At 34.9% G+C, this 27089-nt stretch overlaps 6 protein-coding genes across 9 annotated transcripts; 2 read left to right on the plus strand and 4 right to left on the minus strand.

Moving 5' to 3' along the window:
* Positions 1-292: 292 nt before the first annotated feature.
* LOC114191668 (transcription factor TGA6-like) lies at positions 293-8318 on the minus strand. 4 transcript variants are annotated; one of them, XM_028081000.1, is made up of 12 exons: positions 8151-8318; positions 7461-7603; positions 7061-7155; positions 3714-3790; positions 3408-3596; positions 3177-3251; positions 2830-2889; positions 1928-2005; positions 1763-1814; positions 1339-1610; positions 862-1110; positions 293-689 (listed from the first exon to the last, which is right to left on the minus strand). In XM_028081000.1, exons 2-12 carry the CDS (start codon positions 7499-7501, stop codon positions 543-545), a joined length of 1335 nt encoding a protein of 444 aa, XP_027936801.1. In that variant the 5' UTR covers positions 7502-7603; positions 8151-8318; the 3' UTR covers positions 293-542. The 4 variants fall into 4 exon arrangements, with proteins under 4 accessions (XP_027936801.1, XP_027936804.1, XP_027936803.1 ...); XM_028081003.1 differs by lacking the exon at positions 8151-8318 and adding an exon at positions 7867-8126; XM_028081002.1 differs by lacking the exon at positions 8151-8318 and adding an exon at positions 7725-8126.
* Positions 8319-10821: 2503 nt separating this feature from the next.
* On the plus strand, positions 10822-12029 carry LOC114192727 (inositol transporter 1-like). The gene has a single exon (XM_028082524.1). It carries the CDS (start codon positions 11280-11282, stop codon positions 11919-11921), a length of 642 nt encoding a protein of 213 aa, XP_027938325.1. The 5' UTR covers positions 10822-11279; the 3' UTR covers positions 11922-12029.
* Positions 11941-13050, plus strand: LOC114191461 (inositol transporter 1-like; the record flags this gene model as incomplete). Its single annotated transcript, XM_028080633.1, has 1 exon — positions 11941-13050. A coding segment is annotated over one exon (831 nt), but the record flags the coding sequence as incomplete, so codon positions are not given.
* Positions 13051-13168: 118 nt separating this feature from the next.
* Positions 13169-16250, minus strand: LOC114189788 (G-type lectin S-receptor-like serine/threonine-protein kinase RLK1). Its single transcript, XM_028078474.1, has one exon. The coding sequence runs from the start codon at positions 15509-15511 to the stop codon at positions 13475-13477; it is 2037 nt and encodes a 678-aa protein (XP_027934275.1). The 5' UTR covers positions 15512-16250; the 3' UTR covers positions 13169-13474.
* A 1003-nt stretch (positions 16251-17253) lies between these two features.
* On the minus strand, positions 17254-20550 carry LOC114189789 (RGG repeats nuclear RNA binding protein A-like). Its single transcript, XM_028078475.1, has 7 exons — positions 20166-20550; positions 19339-19651; positions 19187-19252; positions 18949-19081; positions 18245-18400; positions 18080-18136; positions 17254-17701 (listed from the first exon to the last, which is right to left on the minus strand). Exons 1-7 carry the CDS (start codon positions 20332-20334, stop codon positions 17516-17518), a joined length of 1080 nt encoding a protein of 359 aa, XP_027934276.1. The 5' UTR covers positions 20335-20550; the 3' UTR covers positions 17254-17515.
* Positions 20551-22099: 1549 nt separating this feature from the next.
* Positions 22100-26894, minus strand: LOC114191669 (UPF0061 protein azo1574). The gene is made up of 8 exons (XM_028081004.1): positions 26455-26894; positions 26274-26383; positions 25873-25929; positions 25484-25783; positions 24818-25065; positions 23852-24158; positions 23479-23752; positions 22100-22683 (listed from the first exon to the last, which is right to left on the minus strand). Exons 1-8 carry the CDS (start codon positions 26743-26745, stop codon positions 22429-22431), a joined length of 1842 nt encoding a protein of 613 aa, XP_027936805.1. The 5' UTR covers positions 26746-26894; the 3' UTR covers positions 22100-22428.
* Positions 26895-27089: the final 195 nt, after the last annotated feature.

Here is a 27089-nt window from a genome sequence, read left to right on the forward strand (position 1 = left end):
ATCACATATTTGCCTGTATTTTAATTTAAGGTTGTGTTCTGAAAATATTTAGTACAGTATTTGTTTTTGTTGGGTTTCCCTTCTTATGTCGAAATCGTCATTTTATTACATGTGACAAATGTGGACTATCGTATGCTTAAAGAATTAAAAAAATATATATATTGAAAATGAGATGCAAATGCAAACATGTTAAAAAGCTTCAAGAAAACATTTATTTACCTTACAATAATAATAAAAAAAAAGTCATTTTTGATATTATGCATTTTGGCTTCCCAAGAGGGTATTCTAGATCAATTATGGAAAGGACACATTCCAACTATTTTGTATAAAATAATGTAATAATCTCTTAAACTGCGTTACAGTGGAGAGAAAGAGAATATTGTTACATTAGTAATAAACAAAATACATACCCTGGTCACCAATTCAGTTTCTAGATTATAACTTAACGAAAAACTAACATCAGTAATATGAAAACTACAACACAGTAAAATCGTAAGCAGTGTCAGAGCCATGAAAATTAATGACACGCTATTTACCATGCATCAGTCTCTTGGGCGAGCAAGCCAAAGAGAGCTAAGAGCACGCAGCCTAGAAAAGTAGTCATGTATTGCCAGCAGTGCTCGTGCAGATTGCCGAGTTGTCAGTATCCGATGAATCTGTTGCAGTGTTTGCTGCCGCAGATTGTCAGCCTTCAAATCATCACCACACAAATCAAGAACTCGGTTAATTTACTTTCAAATAAGGTCATGTTAGACATCACTCGATTAATTTACTTTAACTTTGATGTTTCTTATATATGCATGCTGGTGCATAGTGTGAGAAAATTTTATCAACTATGAAAATGATTAGAAAAGTTTTTACCTGCTTAATGAAGCCCTCAAGTGTCCCTAATTTGCCCATGGCCATAGCCATTTGACCCATGTAATTGGCCACATTCCCTGATGAACCAGAGGAGCCAAGTGATCCAGTGGATAATGTCTCAGAAAGGGATTGCTGCAATGCTTCCATGCCCTGAGACAATGCATCTTCTGCCTGTTGGGAAGATTGCTGCAAGTTTGTGATACCCACTAACTGCTGCTCTGTTAGAGGTTCTAACTGATTTACCAGCAGCTGCAACCAAATTCATGTCACTCTAGTCAAGCCTCAAATTCATGCACGTCACAAACAAAACTTCACTTTATCAAACAATAACTTCAGGTAAATGTACTAGAGGTACACAATAGCTGAGAAAGACACGGTTTCAACTCAATATCTCTCTCTTCCGGTGGTTTAACAATTACAATGAAAAACCAGTGCTTAAAAAAGCCATAACAAAGAAAAGGGTCAGAATCAGCTCACCTTGAGGAGTTCAGAAGACCGAAAACCTCCAAGCCATAGGAAACACCTCTCGGCTGGTGTTTTCCACATGCCAGACAACAAATGGAAGACATCAGCCTTAGCTGCATTGGCCTTCAGCCTAAATATCTCATCATAATGTGCCATTACACCATCGATAATCATGCAGAGTTCTGTATCACCTGCGTGAGAATTTACAGCTGCTCTTAGCTCATTAACTTGTCGATTCTGCTCTTCCAGCCACCTTGCATACTCTGCATCAAATGCCATGGCCCCTGTACAAAAACATAGTTATGGATTATCCCATGCACAAGATGAGAAATTTGTACATTCCCGAAATTGTTTGGTACAATAAGGCACAAGTTATAAACATATTTTGATGTTAAAACTTGTGGAATGAATAACATATTTTAAGAAAAAAGGATACCATTTCCACTCATTGAATGCGCTTGATCACCTGAACTTGATATAAAGACTCCCTGTAGGAAAAGAAATCAGAGATTTGAGTTTAAATTGAATATGAGCATAGGTTGGCAAAGTTTTCACTAAAAAGGAGAGCATAATCTACTTCCAAGGAATAATTGCACCCTACCTGCTGCCTAGCTCGCTGAAGCTCTTGCTCCAGTTGGGTCAGCTTTAAACGACTACTTTCCAGCTGTTGAACATAAGCCTGAAGAAGAGTAACAACATTTTGGTATCAAGTCTTGCATTTTATGGCCAAATGGGGTGATGCAAACACAATTATTCCTAAAATCTATCAAAGAGATCAAACAAATAAAAACAGTACGAGTATCATAGTATTCCAATACAATCCATACTCATTACAAATAACTAATTACTATTCCAAAGTGCTCTATTCTATAAAGGCTGAATATCCATATTTATCATTTTACAACTTCCCTTCCAAGTGCAGTTAAGAAAAAACATACGGAAAATTGCCATAGATATAACATCACAGAGGTACTAACTAGTTACCAAAATAAATGTTTAGATTAGTCAGAGCTCAAAGAAAGTTGGACTCAAAGAAAGTTACCAAAATATATGTTTAGTTACCATAAAAGGAAGTATACTTCAGCCGCATTGTTGAGAAGCCAGTGGGAAAATTAAGCACAGACAACCAGGAGCAGTCTCGCTGGATTATTGATTATTTCATATTCCTTGTTTTACCTACAACTTTCCATTTTGGAGGATATCCTATTCTACCTCTAAATGTTCTATCCACCTTTCCCTTTGACAAATTGATTTTTCTATTAAAAAATCTATTATATTATCACTTTAACATAATCAATGTCCGTGGCCCTCTCAGTTCACAAGTAGGCTCACGTAATCTGTGGACTAAACTGATCATTCAAATACATACAATCACACAGATGAGAAATATATAGCCTGTATTTGAGTTATAATGAAGCCATGCCAATATTTATATGAAGAAAGAAGAAAATAGATAATCATTTGTAACAACAAATATTATAAAAAAAAAGTACATATTCCTACTTTCTTTCTCAGTCGGCTTTTTCTTGCAGCCTCACGATTCTGAGCAAGCCTGCGGAGAGTCTGTGATAAATTAAAAGCCAATGATCATGTAACAAATATTTATCAAAAATCTTAGATAGCAAAATAAATTTAAACAGAGTAAATATTTCTGTTGGTCCTTAAATGGTATACAAAATATTAGTTTGGTCCTCCATCTATAAATTGACATCAATATTGGTACATCAATGTTTATTGATGGCATCACTTAGTTCTTTAAGGATCAACCAGATGTTGCATCTTTTGAGAGCCAATTTGATGTTATATATAATTGGAGGGACCAAAATGGCAATTACTCTTCAAAATATTACCTTCTGATCTGTTTTATCCTTTGATCTGTCACTGGAGTCAGAAGCCACAGCAGCAAGGGCCTGACTTCTATCAAACTGTACACGTGGAATTGCAAATGTCAGATTGTAAGGAATGTTGACTAAATAACCTCTGCTTTAAGGAACTGAATGGAAAAGTTGATTCCTTGATGATGGGTTCAATAGGTTAAAAACCAAGAAGAAAATTGCATGGAAGGTAAAAAGAAACTGCACCTGTGGATTCTTATCGTCAGTGTCAGCATCTGTAGAAATATCAGTTCTAGGACTGGCATCAGCCATGGCAAACTCTTCCTGGTGTTCTGTATCACCAGTAACTAAATTTGATGTGTGAACCTTTTGGAATTGCAAGCTTTGCCGCTCTGTTTGGTTTGTTAATATGCTTTTGTCAAGTGAAGTTGGCAACTAAATTTAAAAAAAAAAAACAAAAAGATGTAAAATAAGAGGATTATGTTTTATCCAGCAATCACCTAATTTATCAAGCTGAATGTTTCATGGATAACGAGAACTAGAAAAACTCACCTTATCAAAGGAACCAAGTTGAATAGGACCTCGAGAAATTGTCTGGCTACTTACTTTAAGTGAGTCTAAAATTGAGTCTGAATCACATATCAGATAACATTATTAGAGAATGAAAAAGTGGAGAAAAGATTACATTTTATCAAGAATAGAAATAATAGTAGTCAGAGTATAAACTTAGACATCTAGTTCTTTACCCAAAGAGTAAAAGGCCGGTATATATTTTAGCTGTGAATGTATTACTGCTCCATTTTGTTATCTTTCACAGCACTTAGTTATATGTTTTATCAATGCTATTGTCATGCAATTGGTGAGATTATGAGAACTTACACATTGACTGATATCAACAACTCAATAATCCAATAAAATTTTGCTAACAAAAAGATTATTATAAAATGGGGAGAGTTAAAATAAAGATCGCCAAAACAAAATGCTTTTACCCTCTTAGAACAATATATTTATGGGTAGTCCGAGAGAACGAGTAGCACAATAGGTGCAATAAGAATTATTAGAATAAACTCTAAAACCATCTTAGAATGTGGACTTAAAGTCAAACTTAACACTACAAAACCAACTTAAAAGGTAATGTGTGTTACTGCTTATATGCTCTATTTTAGTCATATTTTAGACAATGTGAGATCTCCAACAAAACTAATAATAATTACACGTTCCTTTCTCTTATTGTGCCACACAACACTTAGAAATACTTTAAACTCCCCTATTCCTCCCTCTTATCAAACATAAACAATTGACAATCTGTTAGAGATAATTGATAAGTTTTTAAATGTGTTCTTTTCTTTAGGGTTTAGATCCTCTCCTTTTATTTTTAACTGGAGATATGTTGTTCAACAAATCTCAATCATCAATTATATTTGTTAGAAGTCTCACATTATATGGGTGCAAACCTTACCTTACAAGCCGAGTTTTGTGAAACTGAGTTAGGTTTAAAGTCTATTTCTTAACAATATTTTAAACTCAACCTATGGTTAAAATTATAACTCAATCAAACTCTCATCTCTCTCCTTCCTTTTACATACAGTAACTAAATCCACTAACTCCAGTATGACTCTCCCACCTTTTTTTTAATATCCGTATCACAACCATGAGATTGCAGACTTGCTGCAATCTTTCACAACTGATTTTGCTTTGCAAAGTTGTTACCACTTGATTTCTTTTTTAATTTTCACCGAAATAAGATAATCTAATAATAGTGATTTCATATTCAATCATTGCAACAACATGCTGTGATGTTGGTTTTATAGTAATAAGAAAACCACAAATATAGGAACAATACTCACTAATGAACCACTACTCCTATCTTCATAACTTACACAAGCCAAAATTTCTTTTCTACAGACTAACTGATTGCAGCAAAGAAACTGCCTCTATTCTACTGCACACCTGTCATAACAAAAACATATCCAGCAGTATAATAATAGTACACTAATTATATACTCTATCGTGTACTAAGGTGGTGCTAGCTTTCTCTTGAAAGGGAAAGACAATACGATACCCCCATTTCTGACAAGTTTTTGTTATTTTCACGTACATAGCCATATTAGTTGGAGGTAGAACAACAAGTGAATTTACCGAGGAAAGGTTTGTATGTTTTTACTTGGTGCACAATATTGCTTTGAATCTAAGGGAAGGCTCAAAGCAAATGTTTAATGCACAAAGTCAAGTTTGACCACTCACAGTGAAAATATTAGTAAATGAATTTTAGTAATAATACATGAGATTAAGAAGATATTTTAAAATGAATATTGCTTCTTATTGAGTCATTATGTGTTACCACTACGTGGCTAACAGATGTAAATAAAGCTCTGTAAAATTAGATGAAATTGAGAAGAAATCATGTGAGTGGCCATTGGTTTTTATTCTGTGGTCATACTAATTTGTTACTACCGAATGACTTACTGTGAAACATGAAATTCAGCATTAGATGCAGAGTTACAAAGAAATGCATGAATTGCTATGTGTTGCTTTCTATTAAGTGGATATTTGTTAACATTAAGTGGCTAAAAATTTTATATGAATTTCCATCTCTAAAGTAACAGGAAATTGGGAAATAAAATTTGAGTGGCTATTCCGTTTTATCGATTTTAGGTTAAATGGTTAATTATGGTAAATGAAGCCCTATACATAAACTTACACACAATTAAATCAAGCTACATGTGTAAAGTTACATTAAATTATGAAGAAATTTGGAAGTGATTATTTTTCATTGAATGGCCATCTTTTACCCACGTGCGGCGAGTAGCAAAGAAACATTAATGGTATTAATGTTCATTAAGTAAAATTAAATGGCTATTCTCTCTAAATAAGCCATCTACAGTTCTTCTTAATAATATTAGCAATTTCTGTCCCGCAAAAGTGGATATTACTGGTTATTAGTCCATCCCATAACTTTTACCAACAATACTTATCATTTTAGACAAACAATAAGCAACATTTACACACATAGTTCTTCAAGTTTAATAATAAGTCTTTAGAATTTGCATTTAGGCTTAACTCATTGGTAAAGATTATCCCTACCATGTATAAATTATTTTGATAATATCACTACTTAATGTGAGATCATCAACATACACTCCCCATATCAAGGAGCAAACATCTCAAATTATATGACTGGATATCTAAAGGCAATCTTATAACAAGTGAAACAATAAGCCCAACAACAACTAAAATAGACTTTGATATCATCCTATGAATCGAGTTTGAACCCAAACCCATAAATTGTCTCATGGAATAAGGATTTCCAGCCCCCATGCTTATATATATTATATCACTAGTCAATGTAAAATCTCCAACACATTCTCTTCGTGTCGAGTGTGAAATCTGCAAAACTGGACAATTTTGAGTGGCCAGTAATTGGTGTCCCAATAAGCCCAACAATAACCAGTAGGATAAACTCTAATATTATATTATAATTTAGGTTTAGCCCTGCTTTAATCGCAAAAGCCAATTCATGAAATGAGGATTGCTAGTCAATAAAGGATCTCTAAAACACCCTTCTCAGGCCAAAAATTAAGCACCTCAAGCGTGAAGTTTAAAAACACATGTGTGTGATCTAATAATAGATGTCCTAGTAGGCTCAACAATAACCAATAGAATATACACTAGTACAACCACATTAGAATTTAATTCTGGTTCAAACTCAACCCCAAAAGCTAAATCATGTGAAGGTTTCCCTCACTTATACACAGTATTTTGGTTATATCAATAGTCAGTGTTAGATCTCTAACACACTCCAGTCATGTTGCTCATGGAGTTAAGAGTAGTTGCCCTCGCTTGTATTATATACACTATACCAGTAAGCAATGCAGAATCTTCAACAAAAGAATACTTACTTCCACTTAAGGCAACAGCATCCTCTATGCGATATCCAACTGATTGATCAAAGTCAGACAGACGAAAAGAATCAACCGTGCTTCCCTCTGTATAGCTGAAAAAAAACAAACATATATCTTTTCAGACAAACAGCACATAAAACCTAAGTCTTCTGAACTTGATGGATTCAAAAAACAAAAACTGGAACATTCTAATAGACTAGTAACCAAGATGTTTTTCCCCTTTCCGTGAATGTTCTATTGTTGCTACGACAATGAATCTAAATACCCAATAAAGAAGCAACGACATGGGAACAAAAGAAATCTAGGTTGGGGAAACTATGCACCAGCATTTCATAAAACGGACAGATTTAGCATTATTAAATCTAACACTAAGAGTAACTGCTAAGAGGAAATATACCATGCATTGGAATTGGGCTGTTGTGAATTGAAGCTCGGCATCCCTCTTGCTGTTCCCTTCTCATCTTCTACACAAACACAGCTCTACTCCACACACACCATCATATTTCAATAATAACCTTGCAACCCAACAAAACTCAAGACCTGAAATTTATGACCAAAACAATTCACAGAATAAAAAACACAGTCTTTGCTTCAGTGGAAGCACACTAGCAAAACGACTCTGAATCAAAAACATTGATAGCAAAAGAAACTCTTCACATGCTTCTTCTGCCCATGAGGGATGGTCAGCAGACTCAACTTCGACGGAGACAAAATTAAAACAACTCAAATCTAGAGAATTTCTGGACTTCCTCAGATAGTAACAGAAAACAAATCTGAAACCGTTGAAGAAAAAAACACTCAACTGTAGTAGCTCAAGCGATTAAAAAATGGGAACAATCCAGTGTGCTCACAAGCTAAACTCACGGAAAACGATAATTTGCAACTGCAAAAAAGTCAAAGCAGGACACTTTGACAAGCAAAAGACTAATTTGACACCAACCTAGCAACCCCTGATGGATGCCCAAACCAATAAAAAAAGAAAATACCAAATCTAATCTGAAGAAGATTAATTGCAAAAAAATAAAAAATAAAGTTTTTTGCTTTCACTGATGCTACCAAATACTGGCAGAGAATGAAGGGAACCCACCTTGAAATTCTGATGATGTGGGTGATGATGATGAATGATGATGGTATCTGTTCAAAGTTTTTTTTGGTGAATAATTATTATTGTTGGATTAAAGTGAAAGGAAGAGGGCTATATGAGAGAGAGAAGAAGGATCGGTCCAATTTTAAGACGTATTGTTGTGTTTCCAATAACTAATATTTTTCATTTTTCCATTTTTATAATGTTTCGGTGCTTTGACATGATTCATCGTTAATTGTATTTTACTGTTCCTGTGTTGGCATCTTCTTGTATTTTCATTAATTTTTGTTTGTTTTGCTAATTGTTTATGTTTATGGTTTTGTCACTGTATCAGAGATACACACTGACACGGTAATTACACAGTGTCTTACGTTATAGGTTCACAGCTATCTTTCACTTTTCATTGTTGCGGCCATGATCCTCTGCTACAAGACACACCTGTTATTGGTGCAGCCTTTTTCATTTACACTTTTAGCTTCTTAAATTTTACTTTTTTATTTGTATCTTCTTCCAAAACTATCTATTTTTAATTTCTGAATTTCAGAAATCTACTTATTCTAAACCCCTTTTTTCATTGGTGTTACTAGCTACATCAAATGAAAAATTGAAAATTTGTACTTTATGAGAACTTTTAACCGTCAAAATTTATTCTTTATACAATTTTTTCTCTCAGATGTTTGTCTAAATTTGTTAAGTCAAGCTTTTTCGTTGGTCATTGGTTAGGTTTACAGAATGTTTCTGAATTAAATTCTCAAAAAGAAAATCATCATTTTATTTGATTAAGAAAATACGTTTTATTTTAATATGTCTTCGTATACCTACCATTTAAGACATGTACGTGTTCAAGAAAATTAAATTTTGTATAACATTTAATTTAATTATATTTGATCTGATTATATTTGATTGAAATAGTCGAGATATTTAGGTGATCAAAGTGACTCATGTGTTTAACTTTTTTTTTTCTAAATTAGGTTAAACCAACCATTTGATCTTTATATTCAATATTTAATGCTTATTTATGAATTAATATGTGAATGACACAATGTAACTTGTTTCTTATACAAAATAGCATTACATTTTTATTGTCAACTTTTGTAACTTTAACGTGACATTAAGTTTGTATTTTTGTAACACTATTGGAAAAGTAAACTTAAAAAAGGAAAAATAAAACAGAAAAAGTAAAAAAAAAATGTCGATAAGTGAAACTTGCTATAATTGTTTAATGAAATATTTACTAAAGTTGTAGTTGAAGTAACTTATGAATAATTTAATTTAGTTGAAAGATACATATTTTATAGTAATTACTATTTTAGTTTTTAATTAATTTCAAACCTTGAGCAATCAATTATTTTAAGGGTTAATTATGTTTTTGGTTCCTGAAAGCAATTTTAGTTTTAGTTTCTCTTCTAAAATTTGTTCTAAATAATCTCCGTCCTTTCAAAATTCATGGAATTATAATTATATAAATATAAAATAACAATTGGATAAATATTAAACAATTACAATAAAAATAATAAAATGTATGGCTTAAAAATAAATTATGAAATTAAAGATCAAATAAAATTTAATAACAACTTATTAAAGTACATAATAAATTATAGACATTCTAATTAATTAATTAATATATATATATATATATATATCCTTATTCCCTTATTCGAATTAAAAAAAATATTAAGTGAATATTATTACTTATCTAATTAAAAAAAAAATACTCTTATCATTTATCATTCTTATTTATCTTTGTTTTAAAATATGGTTAATCTAATCAGTGTCCTAAAAGTATTGTTTAGAATATAATTAACGAGTATTAAATTTTGTATTAAATTTTGTAAAAATATAGATAACTGAAATACTAAATGAATTTTGACTTTAACGATTATTCATGCATGTTTACTTTATGTAGAAAAAAAAATACCAACAAGTGTTATCTATCTATACCTGATAATTCATTTACTACACACAACAATATTTTTTTCGTTAAATAAAATGCATGCCATTGTTTATGTCTAGTTATAATTGATTGTATTTTCTTTTTAATATTTAATTTCGCAAAAAATTTCATGTCATTCTTAATCATAATCACAAATAACAAATTTATTTATTTTCTAACTCTATATTTTTACGGGGCATTTAAATTATAAAAGTTTAAATTTATTCTCATAAAATGTAATTTATATAATTTGTAATATAAGAACAAAAAATGTCATTACAAGAGTTTAATAGTTTCTTTTATCAAATATTTTTCACATCACATATTTATTTTAGTTTAACTTATAACAAATAACTAATTAATTAGTCATAACAACCGTTATTATGATGTGGAAACTAATTAATTAGTCATAACAACCGTTATTATGATGTGGAATAAGATGAAAGACAGTGAGGATAGTTAAAAGATGTAGTTTAGTATTCGTAATGAAAGCTGCGTTGACACATTGAATGTTTGAGGTGGAAATGATTGAAGTGAGGTGTGAGGGAATCGTTTAAACATAATTAACCCAAAGACAGACAAAACAATGGTTGTTTTTCGTTTCAAAGCCGTTTTGTTTTTCAAAACTTAATGCATCTCTCCAAATTTGGTGGCTCTAAGGTGTATAAAAATGTTCATGCAATCATCATCTCTTCACCATTCAATTCCTTAATCACTTCTTCATTAATTAAAACTGACAAAGTTATTTATTATTCCTCCAACAAGAACACAAAAATGGTGGCTGAAATGGGCATGTCCATGAGAGCAGGAAGCTCCAGTTACCTGGAGATGCATCCAGAACGCAAAATCGCTCTTTTCCAAAACCCCTACATCATAGGAATAACTTTCGCCGCAGGCCTAGGTGGTCTTCTATTCGGCTACGATACTGGTGAGTATCATTGTTATACATAAACACTAACGTTACATGTATGAACAAAGAACACTTTCTTACGTTATATGTTGGTGCATGGTTGCATGCATGCATGCATGCAATAAGCAGGTGTGGTGTCAGGTGCTCTTCTGTACATAAAAGAGGATTTTGAGGTGGTGAAGAATAGTAGCTTTCTTCAGGTATCATGTTAAGTACTATTAAATGTTAATGAATATTACATATTTAATTAAGTTTGGGAGATGAAGCATATAAAAATAATGATTTTGTGATGCAGGAAGTGATTGTTGGAATGGCGTTGATTGGTGCAATATTCGGTGCTGCAATTGGTGGTGTGATTAACGATCATCTGGGACGTAAGAGTGCTACTATCATTGCAGACATATGTTTTGGCGCAGGGTCAGTAGTAATGGCTACTGCACCAAATCCTTACGTGATCATAGCGGGTCGTTTTCTGGTGGGGCTGGGTGTTGGTGCTGCCTCTGTCACTGCTCCTGTGTACATTGCAGAAGTATCACCGTCTGAAATAAGAGGAGGATTAGTCAGTGCAAACACTCTTATGATTACTGCTGGACAATTTGTCTCCTATGTCGTTAATTTTGGACTCACCAGGGTACTTCATTGTTTCTTATTATTACTTGGCTTATTACAAATGTTTATGATTAAACTGTTTGTGAAAAATCTAATCCAGGTTCCTGGGACATGGCGTTGGATGCTTGGAGTTGCAAGTTTGCCAGCTGTTCTTCAGTTTGTCCTCATGGCCTTTCTCCCAGAATCCCCTAGATGGCTTTACATGAAGGTAAAAATCCCAGAAATAAAAGAGTTAGAAATCACAAACTTTTTGGTTTTCTTTTCTTACTTACCTGTTCTAACTCTTCAATCCATTTCATGTCTAAACCCTTGCTTTGATTGATGAAATAATTTGAGTTTGATTGTTACAGAACAGGAAAGAGGAAGCAGTTGGTGTGCTCTCTAAGATTTACTCCTCACCCCGGTTGGAGGACGAGATTGCAATTCTGGAAGAACTCCTGGAGCAGGAACGCAAGAGTGAGGTGAAAGTGAAGTACAGTGATATTTTCAAAAAGAAAGAGATTAGATGTGCATTCATTTGTGGGGGTGGACTTCAGGCTTTTCAACAGTTTTCTGCTATCAGCATCATAATGTACTACAGCCCCATAATCATTCAGATGGCTGGCTTCAGATCAAACCAATCAGCTTTGTTCCTCTCCCTCATTGTTTCTGGCATGAATGCAGCAGCCACGATTCTAGGCATCTACCTCATTGACATTGCTGGTCGTAAGGTGCTCGCTCTTGCTAGTTTGTCTGGTATGACTATCTCCTTGGTCGTCCTCTCCACATCTTGCTACCTCATGGGACATGGCAACGCAACTCAAACACTTGGATGGATTGCTATCTTGGGTTTGGTTTTGTATATTCTTTTTTATGCCCCAGGAATGGGTCCAGTGCCATGGACTGTGAATTCAGAGATTTATCCTCAGGAATACAGGGGGTTGTGTGGTGGCATGTCAGCAACTGTCAACTGGATTTGTAGTGTGATAATGTCCACCAGCTTCTTATCTGTGGTTGATGCCATAGGTCTTGGTGAGAGTTTCATGATTCTTTTGGGAGTATCTGTCATTGCAGTTGTTTTTGTGATATTTTGTATGCCTGAGACCAAAGGGTTGACGTTTGAAGAAGTGGCAAACATTTGGAACGAGAGAGTCCATGGGAAGGACAAAAATGTGCAGAAAACGCAACTTTGAGTTCCTAGTTAGTGTACCAATCTATGACAATCAAGCTCATCCTCTCTCTACTTTTAGATGGATCAGTGAAGTTTTTTCTCTATTGAGTGAGTAAGTAAGACGAGGAGAGTGATCCATGTTTTGTGTCCATGAAATTTTAATTCAAAGTCTTGGAAAGATATTTTCATTTGGGTTATTGATGTTGAATATCGTTTTGCTCATTAATTATGAGATCTCTCTGTTATACAATCTCTTTCTGACATTACTCTCAATGGTCATACTTCGCAAATGATCATTTTCGTTTCAGTTCCAGAGGTTTAAACGTTAATCAATGGTAACCTTACAAGAATAGTTACCTTTCAATTAACATTTCTAGCAAAGAAAACATAAAAACGTTAATGCCTTTAAAAAGCATGCTTCTACAACATAAGGGCACTTTTTCTTTTATTTTTATGAGTTGGATTGAAACGTATATTATACAGATACAACACTTATTTTTGTGACTTCTACCCAACAATCTCTGAAGTTTTTTCAGAAGTTCTACAAACATGTACTACGGTATGGCAAAGCCGAGCCAATGTGTTATATTACTACTATTTGATTACTTTTGTAACTTTTTATCCTTGAGAAGCTACTCAGCTACATATACAAGGAGAAGTAAAATGAATAGCAAACATCTAATCACAAAACCACGAAAAAGCAAGAGATAAAATGAAACTGTTTTTCAACCACAACTAACAGTAACAGAGGCATAAGGGCAGGGACTTGGTGGAATTGTGACAGGAGCTATTCCTTCCAGCATAAGCATCACCTTCTTCATTGTTGGCCTGAGAGAGGGATCCTCTTGAAGGCACCAAATAGCTACCATCACAAACCTTTCCAACTTATTTATGTCATTGATAGCCTCATCGTCATTTTCAACCAGAATGTCTATTCTTCCATTCCTATAGCAGTCATAAGCCCAGTCAGTTAAAATGCTTTTCTCATCGATCTCAAACTTATCATCTACATTTCTCCTGCAGCAAATGATCTCCAGAAGCAGCACACCAAAACTGTAGACATCAACCTTGGTTGTGATTGGCGCACTCCTGAACCAGTCTGGTGCAACATACCCTTTTGTTCCTCGAACGTCAGTTTCTGTGCGGCTTTGATTAATCATTAGTAGCTTTGACAACCCAAAATCTGATATTCTTGCATTGTAATGCTCATCAAGAAGTATATTTTGAGGCTTTATGTCACAGTGGATGATCTGGGTGAAGCATTCCTCGTGCAAGTAAACCAGCCCTCTTGATATCCCAAAGGCAATCTGGACTCTTTGGTTCCAGTTAGGCTTGAAATCTCTGAATAGGAAATTTGCCAAACTGCCATTGCTCATGAACTCATACACCAGAATCCGGTTTTCTAGCTCATCACAATATCCAATCAGGCGAACCAAGTTTTTGTGATGAGTTTGGCCAATTACATTCACTTCTGTTTTGAATTCCTTATCGCTGTCTTTGAGCAACTTGTCCAGTTTTTTGACAGCAATAGTAGCCAAATCCGTTTTTCCTTTAAAGACAATTCCACACGACCCCCTTCCCAATTCTTCTCTGAAGTTATCTGTTGCCTGCACAAGCTCTCTAAAGCTGAAACTGCGCAAATTGGTTTCTGCAACAGTATTATTTGTAGAACTTCTCTTGTAGTAGAAGTGGAAGCCAATACATACTGCACTGATCACCATGAGATTCAAAAAGACAGAACCTCCTAGAAGGACTGCTATCACAGTTACCAAAGTGTCTTGATCTTTTTCATTTTCCTTCTCTTCTATGAATGAATTTGAAGGAGTATCTGACACGGCATCATTTTCCCTCAACTTAATGAAAGCAGATGCCTGAACTCGTCCACCCCGTCTTCCATTTGAGAGAGGCAGTTTCTTCTTCCAGCAGCTATCATCTCTAAAAATAGAAACAGCACATAAGCAATCTTGCAAGCAAGAATTCTTGCAGTCTTCTGAGTTGTAATGTAGATACAACTCAAAATCTGATTCAGGCCAATCTGTATTCACCATTTCCTTCATGAAGTACATATCTTCTTGCAAGCTTTGTCCACTTCCTCCACAACCTAGTTCCAAATTCGGTCTACAGCTGCCGTACTCATCAGTTGAATCAAGAAGAGAATAACCTTCGGGGCAAGTGCACTTAGGTCTTTGATCAGCTTCCAGAGTGCAGATACTATTGAATCCACAGACCCCACTACCAGCCGTGATTGCTTTCAAATCCATGCAAATGTCATCTGGCAATGTCTTTATAACTGACCAGCTTGGATTTGAAGCTCCACTTTTGGGGTAACGGGATATGGTGAAAGTTCCATCAAAATTCATGGTTGCTCTATAGTAATAGGAATCAATTGAGAGCATATCATTTTGATTGGTAATATAAACCTTCTCATAGCTCCTCTTCAATACATAAAATCCTGAATTATCAAACATCACTCGGAAACCGCAGTTTGTTGTATTGTTGGGATCATAAGTGTTACTGATATAGTGAGCCTCATAAGTACGGTTTGTAGGCAAATTTATGGGATTAAGTACAGCATTACCATCCGGAAGCAAGCGAAATTGGAACCTTCCTCGTGTGTAGTTGGTCTCTCTCTGGCGTGACGAAAGTGTGCCTTTAACCTCCATGATTTGAGTTGGCACCAAGGTATCAGTTGGATTGCTGAAACTGTCCCACAACATCTGTGAATTCTCATCTACAAGTTGGAAATTGCCTGTGTCATTCATTAGTCCATGGGAAATTGTACCTGATATGAGCTGTGATGTCCATAGCTCACACCCTGTGGGGTTTTCAGCACAAGCCCTCTGCTTTTACTGAGTTCCAGTGTTGAGCCTTTAGGAGCAGGGTTGTCTCCATTTGCATACCAAATGAAAGAGGGATGAGGTATGTTTTGGTATCTTATGGCAACCAGGAAAAGGGAATAACCCTCTGGCTGATGAAATCCGAATGCAAACTCTCCTGATGGAGAAAGCCATTGCGCACCCTCATTACCTGCGATAAGGGTATCACCAATGCTAACATTAGTCTTAGCAGAGGCAAAGGAGTGTGGTAGTTGCAACAAAGGAAGAAGTATAACAGTGGTGAGACAAACAAGAACAATTTTTGCACTCATCTTTGCTTGTGGGTGGAAGCAAAGATGTATTGGAACTGGAATTTCAAGAAATCATGCTATGTTTTTGAAACGCACTTTCAATGAAACGCACTTCTGACTTGTCAGCAGAACAGTGGCATTTGATCAAGTGAGAGAAGACGCGTTATACCGAGTCTCGCTTCGATTTGCACGACACGTTAAAATGACTTTTGAATTTGAAATCATATATTTCGATCATATTAAAAGGCACTTGATTGCTATCTTAGATGTAAATTTACTTTAGATGGTTACATTAGATGGTGATGGCCGTGACATAGACACCAAATTTACTATCAACACGAAAATAAAAGGTTCAATTTACATATATTAAATGCATTTTTCTAATATATCATTTATTATGGACTTAAAAAGTCATGGGAGTTTAACTTATAACACTAATCAACACTATTCATGATTAATAATTGTTACAAAGTAAAAAATATACATTTTCTCATATAAATTGTAAAACTTTTGTAAGATTAACTGGTTCAAGTAAATATATTGTAGAATTTTTATGCAGCATAAACAAAATTATTGTTCATATAACTTCTGAAATAGTCATTGGACGAGTTAGTAAAACACTATGGTAGTTTTGTACAAAATTAAATAAAAAAAAATCAACAGATAATGTCTGTAAAAAGATTAACAATTTTTCGATTATACAATTAACCAATTAGACACCTATGCCATCCCCACTCTAAAATTCACAATCTAGCTTCATAATTAATTATACGGAGATGGTAAAAGTTAGAAAACTATCAAGTAAAATGAATTTTGTAAAAGATAAGAAAACAAAAAAACCAAGTTAATGTAGAAAAGTTATACCAAAAGCCTAACAAAATTCGTCTGACAACTTTGTTAAGTAATTTAACACATCCACACGTATTATATACACTCCAACTCTCGAAAATACGCATTGGAACTCCCAGTAAAACACTAGAACAATATTTCAGCCGCACTCAAGGACAATTTTTTTTCAAAACATAACTTATAAGCAATTTTGTTCAAAAAAAATACATAAAATAATAGTACACAAATTCTCAAATTAGTGCCACAAAAGAGGACATTTTTTTATATGAGCAAAACTATGCATAGACAGAACTTCACATGCCATACAATATCATAATAAAATTATATCACACTCCTATTTTGCACATTGTTAACTGGAAATTAATGATCACCAATCTTTTATCTGACAACTAAAACATTGATAAACAATAATATCGTTTTAAACGCTCAACGTGCTGTCCGGTTTTGAGCCAAGAACCTTAATGAATAGATAAAACTTAATGATATTTTTTGCATGGACCTTGTGTTGTGCTCGATACGAAACAAAGATTAAGGAAAAACAGCCTCGTTTGTCTCTGCCGGAATGCAAAATGACCCTAAAAGAAAACATAACAATAGGGGATACGTTTCGTCCATATAAGGAAATAAGGGGCCCAAATAAACAATCTAAATTTACATTTTAAGACGTTAAATTAAATTAAAAACCTGCCCATACAGGAAATCCAATTACCATAGTCCTTTTTCCTGCTTCAAAGCAGAGAACCAAAATTGAGACAAGGTACATAAAAATGTCAGCATAGTACTGAAATGCTCACTTGACACCCAAAGTAGGGAATTGCCCAGGATCTTCAATTGATGGAGCTGGAACGTTAGCAGTTGGATAGCCACCATAACCACCTCTTGCACCACGTCCTCGACCACGCCCGCGTCCACGCCCACCTGCGGTATAGAAGCTTTCACCCTCTGGTGGCTTCAGAAACTCGTTGATGCTGACAGACTAGTAGCATGAAATCCAATAAACAAAAATGGAAAAAAAGTCAACAAAATATGTCATATGTGAAAGACAAATATTCTGGGTCATGTACACAAGACTCAAAAGTAATGAAAAAATATATCGCATGTAAACCTGCCAATCTTACAGATAATTACAATGATGAAATGGAAGCGACAACAACCAAACTAGAAGAGTAAAAGGGTGAAAAGATAACTTCTGTTTCCACCCTTAATCCATACAATCAATTGAACAAATATCACAAGCAATAAAATAAAATAAATAAGAACACAAGTACAAGACTTGACCATAAATAACAATTTAAGCCAAATATGAAAAACGTAATTCACCAGTAAAGATAAGGTAAGAGCAACTAAATCGCACCTTCTTGGCTTTCTCTTCCTTCTCAAGAGTGTCTTTGCGCTTATCCTTATCAGATCCCTTCGAAGAAGAAAAATTCCAAGGGTCAAGGATATCGTCAGCTATACAACAAATTAAATATGAATATTACAAACAAAAATAATGGAAACATAAAGTCATAAACCTCACCAGCTTAATAAAGATGTCATCGTTGTCTTTCTTGTTTGACAGCTGCTGCATGGATTCAAAAACTTTGGTATCTACCTTTCTCTCCTCAGTTTTAAGTGCTTGCAAAGCCTTCCTTCTCTCTTCTAGTACTTTCTCATATTCCTCCAGAGTCATTTCCTATCCAAAAGGAAAAATACAATTCAGCCATAAAATTAAAATAAACCAGCGTTAATTAAAGAATTCCTCATACAACCACAAAAATAATTATTTGTTAAAAAATACACATTGACACAATAGCAGATGTAACCCAAAATTGAAAAGGAAAATTATAATTTTATAATTAAGAAAATAATCAAAGTGAGACTTTCTTTTGCGGATGTATAAATATCGAGTGAACAATCACAGATATTTTCAAAACCCAAGGTTAAGATTTAGGTGTGGACAGAAATAACATTACCACAAAAAAACCAAATAAAGAATAAAGCATCCTAAGCAATGAGTGAGAACCCATAGCTTACAGACAAAGCTAAAACTTTATTGGATTATCATTCCTACACTTTGTAACTCACTTTACATCCATGGTCACATGCAAAGTGATGATTTCATATTAAGTAAATTATAATTGAAACAAAAGTGTATACAGATAAAGTCATAAAAAAAATTAACGATATACAAAAGCTGATGAAGAGAAAATCAAAGCACTTGAGACCAAATCGAACACTCACCTTATCCTCAGGCTCTTTTTCTTCAGCCTCATTAGCAGGATTCTCCATGTTTCCATCAGCAGCAACATCATTCTCACCTGAAGGCTTTTCTTCGCCAAAATTCTTAGCAGTTTCATTAACTTCATCAGTTGCCCTAAGTAAAATTCAAAAGAGGAAAAGGAACAAGCATCAATAAAAATCCGTCAAAATAGTATTAAGCAGAAATCATGTAGAAAGGGAAGTGCGGGGTCTCCCTTACTGGGCAAGGTCATCAGTTTGTAGTCCCCAGTTTCCTCTCCCATAACCTTCCCGTTTGAATTCATTTCTGCAAAATAGAACAATCTAACATTAAATACAAGAGCCAAAAGTCAATTCAACAACCCAGAAATATGCTACAAATATCACGGTTACCCGCGTCCAGTCCCACTGCGACGTTCATAGACTCGTCGTGGTTGCCCATCTTCACCAGCTTCCCCATCACCGAAACCTCCACGTCCGCCACGACCACCACGATAAGGACCGCGAGGTCCACCATAGCCAGACCTTTCTGAAGACCTCCCACTCTCTCCATCAAGAGCACCTTGACCAGCATGGGGAGCAAACGAATTCTCATCATTGGAGAAGTCTCTGTTGAAACCACTGCCTCCGCGGCCACGACCACGTCCACTTCCACGTCCACCACCACCACGCCCACCGCGTGAAGAGTCACTCCTTGCCTCCCTCACTATTACAAAAAAAAGAGGAAAATTAATGAAAAAAATAACCATGAATGAACAACAAATAAACAGGGAGCACGAAGGGATTGAGATAGCGGATAGTAACACAACCAAAACAATATCCTTTAGGGGAGATCATAAATAAGCCATGTTTATTGACTTTGACTTGTTTACTATTGAAAATTTGTATTAAGAAATGAGAAAAAGATTCTCGATAAAAGCTACGATAATAATCAATAATCAACCATAAATATATATTCCATCCATTCAAAGAACTTCAAAGCCCCAGTGTTCCAACAACAACAACGACAAATAATTATCCCGACACAAGGCACCAGCCATTATTTATATCCCAACCCAAATAAAAAGAAAAAACGGCATATTTCAAAAAGAAAATCAAATCAGAGATGCAAATTGAAGGAGTGCATGTAAAAACATCTCAAACAGAAGGAGAATCACGAAAGAATGTGCTAGATTGCACATTCCGATGCAAAAGAAGAAGAAGAAGGGAAGAACACAGACCGGCCTGAGAAGGAGGGGGTGGCTTGGTAGGAAGCTGAGCAGGTTTGTTGGGCTGCGTTTGTGGTTTCTTAGGAGCGGCAGTGACGACCTTGAGCTGCTCCGCCACAATTTGCTGAGATGGGTCCTCTGCGTCATCACCCAACAAATCAAAAGGGTTCATGCTTGCCATTTTCTTCACCGATCCCTCTTTAATCCAGAACCCTAATTATGTGTTACGCCAACTCAATCTCAATCTCAATCTGAAACCTATCTCATTTCATAATCGACAACTCTTCCATCCTAATTTCTCACAGCAGTGGAGTCTAGTAAGAAACAAAACAGAACACAACGGAGAAAAAAGATAAGTAAAACCCTAGCCGCCCTGTGGTAACAAGAGAAGAGTCTCATCCCAAACCCAAATACCCAATTTATTAGGCAATGAAACGCAACGTTCAGTCCTTCATGGGCCTTGTTTCATCTTTCCTCTCTCCTCAACAAAAAAAAAAAATGTTTGTCCTGAGTATTAATGTGCCAAAAATAACTAAGACTTTCTTTTTATTTGAATATTTAATTTCAAAATCTTTACTATTCTAAATTTTTTAGTTTACATATTTAAATTGATTATTTTTTTTCTTATTTATTTGGTCATTTAGAGATGATTAAAAGACTTCTAACCATTTTAAAATTAGTTAATGTACCCACCAAAAACTGTTAAACATTATGATTTGATTTGATTTTGATCCTTTGAAATTTATGATTCCACCCTTCTTCTTTTTGTTCATTTGCTCGTTATAAATGTTACAAATATAAATAAATAATATTATGAACTCCCAAATTCCAATGTTATATTATTGTTCTAAATTGCTTTGGAAAAAAACTTTATTACTTCTGATTGTCTTACTCGAATAGAATTAATTTTTATCAAAAAATACTTGTATTTAATATCAAAAATTATAGTGAATTATATTAATTTCAAGTTTTTTTAACAGTTTTAAATACAAAAATAATGAAACTCTTTCAATATACAAATTAATTTTTTGAAGTATGAATGGGCTGTGGACATGGACTGCTTAACCAGAGTCAAAGGTGAAGCATTTTAAAAATAAAAAACAAAAATAAAAGAAGAAAATGAAAGACGAAGGACGATTTTTATAATTTTAAAAATATTAAGACCTTCTTAACAAAAACTGAGAACTTTGAATTCGAACCAGAAACAGATTTTATAAATCAGTTATTTCTCGATAGCATCAGAGTATTTCTTTCTAAAATATTTTTAAAACATATTTATCCTAATTCAGTGACCAAATTTTAATTTTAATACATTACTTATACTTTAAAACATTATTTGGTGCATTATATATTAATTTTATTTTCCGTAAAAGTTAAGAGAAGATAAAATAATTACGTATTTAAAAAAAAGCAAAAATACTTGCAATTAAAAACAAAAAGAGGATTTTTTTTTTTTAAATCGCACATAGCTAGACATAATTAGATGAAAAGGTAAGGCAAATACTTGATAATTAAACTGAAATTTATAACAGAATATCATCACTAAATATTTAAAATATAAATTTAGTTTACTAAAATTATATATATATATAATATTATCTCTACCATTTTTTAAAATATCTTAAATTGTTCTTTAACATTCAAATTCTAATTTCATTATTATTTCTTAAAACTAATCATCTTATTTATTAATCTCGTGAAGTTTTCTTAAAACACCGTTGCCATGTCGTATCAAACAAGTTAAATAATGCGAAAATCATGTCATATCATGGCTAACCGGTTAATTATCGTCGATTCCATCGTAGTTGTTTCTTCTCCCTTTCCAACATCTAGTGAGAACAAAGACTAAAGCTTCATCATCCTATAACACTCGTGCATTTAATAAAATTGGTTTCTCTTACCCATCACAAATTTATTTTATCTCTCTGTGCCCTACAATAGCGTCATTTTATTAGATCAATACAAACAATTTTTCACACTAAAATTACAACCAACCCTCAAACAAATCCTTCGACCAAATATTACATTGGAGACAGTTACTCTCGTAATTGGAATTGTACATGTTACACAATACTCATGGCAGTGTTTTGGAAACAATGAGAAAAAAAAACAACGGTAAGAAAAATAGAAAATAAGGAAAAACATGTAAAAGACTAAATCTATAATACAAACACACTATATTTTTCCCTCTTATTTCCTAGAGTTTGTGTTTTCATTTTTGTATTTTTTTTTTTGCAGTTTGGATTTTGACCTATATCTGGTATCTGGAATATTATCAAGAAGAACAAGAAAGCATGCATACCCCCGGTCGATATGCCCAAGCTGGGGGCAAGCGAGCATATTTTTCCATTCCTGGTTGCTCATCAAAGGGACGCTCCACTAATTTGAGCAATCTGTTGACTTCTCCAAAATCACCTATTTCTGCAGCATCAATAGCAGTCTGACAGAGATAGTTCCTCAGTATATATTTAGGATTCACCCCATCCATGGACCTCTTCCTTTCATCATCCGAAATGCCACTGGTAGACAACTGCAATATCACAAGTAATGATGTTAGGTCACAAAACCACAACAAGTATTTGATCCTGCATAAAATATTGCGGCAACCTATGGCACAAGAAGTTCAACTTCTTGTGGTATCAGCAATTTCGTCGTAGCACCACCCATTCGTTTTTCTTTGGTATAACATTACCCATTGCTTAGTAAAAAGAAAATATTCGGTCATGATGAGAGTCCTAATTAAATAAAATTTTTAGAAGGTATAAACATTAGATGAAAAATACTTCAAAAGCCCAAAAATATGCAAGTCAACTATTAACTGAGACGTTGCTCATTCTTCTGAAATCTGAACGAGAAAGGTTGCAAATGGGTATGCCTCTAGCAAACAGGAGGCTAATAAACATAAATGGACCATCAATTTCGCCCTCTATTCATCCAAGATTCTGTCACTTGGAACCTTTAAATGAGCCAGATAGAGTAAGTAATGTAAAAGTCAATTTATGTGATGCAAGGGGAACAATCCAGAACTCTAGGCATGAGAAAAGAAATTGAAGAAAAAACGGGGATGGTTCTTCAAATGGACGAGTAAGCTAAAAATAGCATAAAGAAGCAAAGAAGAAGAGTTCCAGAGGTTCAACATAATACCTACCAAACCAGAAAACTGACAGTTTAAAAAATGGCGGGATTTACTAAGAAAACTCATGCATATGCAAACCCATAGATAAAGAGAAGTAAACCCACAATCAACGCTCATAATCAGTCAACATGATTCTTTTTACCACAAGTGGATAACTTAACCAAAAGAAAAAACATGAAATAACTGTACCTCGTGTACATATGTTTTCAACCAACTGGTCCATGCTTCTTTACGCTCTTTACCAATATCTAGCAGTACTGACTTTAGTGGGACTAACAGCTCTTCATCTGGAATGCTTGTGTCTGCTTTAATATTTGAAAGTGTACGGAAGAAGTTTGTGTAATCGACTTTGTCAACAGCCATATTGGTAAGAAGTTTATTAATCAGCTGCTTGTTATACTTGGGGAGGCCAAGCTTTTTTGTCATTATGACCTGATAGTCATCCATAAATCTCGTTCCATATCTGAAACACAACAAAATCAGGTGAAACATTCAAAGGCAATTTCAATCCTATTTTCTCCTCTAAGATTGAAAAAAAGGATAGCATAAGTGTTACTACTACCTCTCCATAGCATAGTTAGCCTCTTTTTCATCTATTAAATGAGCAGCTTGTAGTGTTGTTGTGAACTGTGCAATATTCCACAAACCAATATCAGGCTGGTTTGCAAAACAGTATCTTCGACCTGGAAGATCTGTAGTATTTGGGGTAAATTTAGGATCAAAAGCATCCAAAAATCCAAATGGGCCATAATCTATCGTAAGACCCAAAACACTCATATTATCTGTGTTCAGCACACCGTGAGTGAAACCAACCCCCTGCCATCTAGCAATCAAGGAAGCAGTACGCTCAGCAACCTCCACCACCCATGCTGACCAAAAAAAAACCATTAAAAAGAAGGGATACATGGTCAACATTCAGGTTTCGTATATATGATGAAGGCAGCAGTATAATCCAGAAGAGATGAGCTTAACTTGAAGATTCAAAAAATTCATTAGTATGGATGTTAAGTTAAACTGTAACATCTCGTTGCCTTTAAATATGGAATTATTATGTTTAGTATGTAGGCAGGCATAGTTAACTTATTTAGCTAGCATCATGTTTCAACTCCTATGGTTATTTTAGTAATATATTAGGTTGTGAAACTCAGGAATTAGTCAATGAAAAGGATTCAGCCCATGTTTGGTCACGTCTTTCGTTTTTGGGATTTTTTCAAAGCTCCCAAGAAACTGACAACAGAAAAAAAAAAAAAAAGGAATTATTTCACCATAATAAAGTCATTTATTTAAACACAGTCTTGTAATTTTTTCCATAATTTTGTCACTCTGCTGTTTATATTGCAGCAGCACGTGAATATAACCTGGCATATGCTCACAATCACCAGGTGCATGCAATTTAAGCAATACCAAATAACGACCCAAAAGTGTTTAGTCAGATCAAACTTCAAAATGAATAACCATGTTCCCTTCATTATAAATCTCAAGGTAAAAAAGTCACTGCCATTAATTCTACAAAAAAAAAAAATAATACCTGCATACTTGTTTGAAGTAAGATCTACAACAGAATGATCTTCATCACCAGTGGAGAAAGATAAGCCTTCACTCTTACTCATGTTTTCAATATGAGGAAAGTGGTGCTTGATAGTATAGTCTGCCAAAACACGAACAAGGCCAAGGTCCTCCTCACCTCTGGAAGCATGTATTTGGTAGGACCCAAAGCGTAGAAAAGATTGGGCGACCCTGCAAACAATTGCACCAGGTTCTTCCTTTGCATTGCCACTGCACGTGCAATATTAACAACTTATTCATGTAATTAATTTTTAAAATGAGCAGGATACAAATTCGCAAACCAAAGTAAAATTCCAGTTATTCAAAACTAAAATTCAGCTTCAACTCCCACAAACCCCACTCCCCCCTTTCTCAGCAACCACTATGCATAGCATATGACACTAGAATTTCAAGAAGTACCAAAAATGCTAAGATACAGAATATTTTCATTATATATAAGTTGTATAGGAGAAAAAAGGAATCATTCTGCCCCAAAGTCTATGAACCTTGGCATTTCAAAATTTAGAACTTGCCAATTTGGTCATCATCTAATTAAGCAGAGGCAGGAATTTTAAATGATCACAACAAATTCGGGACATTTTAACAATAGTATACCATAAAGGCATTAGTGAAAGTTCAGCAAACATACTCGTAGAACATGTCTCGAGTGACCAGCTTTCCAGTGGTCACAAGACAGAGTGCACGAGTTGTCGGTATCCCAAGGTGGTGCATTGCTTCACTGCAAAGGAACTCCCTGATGCTGCTGCGCAGCACCGCAAGGCCATCAGCAAAGCGACTGTAAGGAGTCTTCCCAGCTCCTTTGAGTTGCAGTTCCCACCTTTCAGACTTTGAATTCAGTATCTCCCCTAACGTAATTGCCCTACCATCGCCCAACTGCCCAGCCCACATACCAAATTGATGCCCTCCATAGCACTGAGCATAAGGCAACCTGTACAGAAGAGGGATCAATCACAATCACGCCCATTTGTAGCATTATTGACAGTCCCAAAAACCCACAGACATAGTTACAGCACTCACGCTCCAACTAAAGGCGATGCTCCAGAGAAGAAAAGGGGGAAATCTTGCCTCTCGAATCTGAAACTCAGAAAACAAGAATGGTTAGTCGGTGCACGAGTAAAGCACGCGACTTTTGCCTACAAAAGAGATGGAAACAACAAAATAAATAGCGAGGAAGCCCCAATCGGACTGAAAAAAGTTTTTGGCATGGTAATAATACTCATAAGTAACATAACAACACGAAATTAGAGGTTAAACCCCAGAATACAAGTGCTTGTGCTGCTCAGCCTCTCCATTATGAGCAAAGATTTGGTCCTATATAGTGCAGGTATGTTTGCAATGGAATGGAAATTTTGAAGATCAACCTAACTAAGAAACATAAACACGGAAGGAATGAATGAGTGAGGAAGTAACTGACTCACTCTTTATAGTCCAAATCTAGTAGGTCGGCAACTGGGTGGGAGAAGGCAACAAGTTGAGGGTCTTCTACCTGAGCAGAGGGCGAGACTTTAGTGTAGCAAGCATGCAGCACCTGAAAGGAGAAACATAAAAATTAGGAATTGGAAATGCGGAAACGGAAAGGGAATAGAAAGATGAAGAGACCTCTCGGGGAAAAGAATCGGAGCGGGGATCGGCGGGTAATTCTCTGACGAAGGAATGGTCCCATTTGAGATCTTCAAGGCTCAATCTATGGAGATTGTGATTGCTGAGGCGTTGGGTGACGGATTCGATAGAAGAGTGGTCCATGGAGCGGCATGCAAGCGGAGGGCAGAAATGGAAAATCCTCTTGGTGGCGGTGGCGGTAGCGGCGGTGGGGCGGTGGCGGAGAGAGGGTGGAAAGAGAGATTTGGGAGAGAAGAGGTGGGTGTGGGTGAGTAACAGCGCTCTTCCCATATGCGTGTTGATGATATGATATGATATGGTTTTTCGGGTCAACCGTTCTCGCGCATTCGGTCCGGTAGGGTGTGATGGGATGCGATGCCGTGCCCAAAATCCTAACCCTTTTTTCAATTCAAATTAACATTTCTCCTCTTATTTTCTTCTCCATCACACACCACACGTATACCAATTCAACACTACAAATACACATCACAAAATTATTTTACTTAAATCAATTGCTTCAATACAATTTATTTTTGTATTCTTACACTTTTTTTTTCTTTCATTTTTATTTTAGAAATATGTAGACAACCTTAACAAATTAAATATTAAAAAACATATCTTTATATATAAATATT

This window comes from Vigna unguiculata, chromosome 7, assembly GCF_004118075.2.
Source record: "Vigna unguiculata cultivar IT97K-499-35 chromosome 7, ASM411807v1, whole genome shotgun sequence".
NCBI classification, from domain to species: domain Eukaryota; kingdom Viridiplantae; phylum Streptophyta; class Magnoliopsida; order Fabales; family Fabaceae; genus Vigna; species Vigna unguiculata.

Bases quoted from the DNA above. Each gene is read 5' to 3' on its own strand.
- LOC114191668 (XM_028081000.1), bottom strand. From the start codon at position 7,501: ATGCCGAGCTTCAATTCACAACAGCCCAATTCCAATGCATG. The intron at 3,791-7,060 runs GTAAGTATTCTT...TATGTGATTCAG, and splicing joins TGCTGTTGCCTTAAGTGGAA to ACTCAATTTTAGACTCACTT. The intron at 2,890-3,176 runs GTAATATTTTGA...AATTTATCACAG, and splicing joins AGGATAAAACAGATCAGAAG to ACTCTCCGCAGGCTTGCTCA.
- LOC114192727 (XM_028082524.1), top strand. From the start codon at position 11,280: ATGCAGGAAGTGATTGTTGGAATGGCGTTGATTGGTGCAATATTCGGT.
- LOC114189788 (XM_028078474.1), bottom strand. From the start codon at position 15,511: ATGAATGACACAGGCAATTTCCAACTTGTAGATGAGAATTCACAGATG.
- LOC114189789 (XM_028078475.1), bottom strand. From the start codon at position 20,334: ATGGCAAGCATGAACCCTTTTGATTTGTTGGGTGATGACGCAGAGGAC. The intron at 19,253-19,338 runs GTAACCGTGATA...TCTATTTTGCAG, and splicing joins CGCAGTGGGACTGGACGCGG to AAATGAATTCAAACGGGAAG. The intron at 19,082-19,186 runs GTAAGGGAGACC...AATTTTACTTAG, and splicing joins CAAACTGATGACCTTGCCCA to GGCAACTGATGAAGTTAATG.
- LOC114191669 (XM_028081004.1), bottom strand. From the start codon at position 26,745: ATGGGAAGAGCGCTGTTACTCACCCACACCCACCTCTTCTCTCCCAAA. The intron at 25,784-25,872 runs GTGAGTGCTGTA...TCTTCTGTACAG, and splicing joins GCATCGCCTTTAGTTGGAGC to GTTGCCTTATGCTCAGTGCT. The intron at 23,753-23,851 runs GTAGTAGTAACA...GTTGTGTTTCAG, and splicing joins GCTAACTATGCTATGGAGAG to ATATGGAACGAGATTTATGG.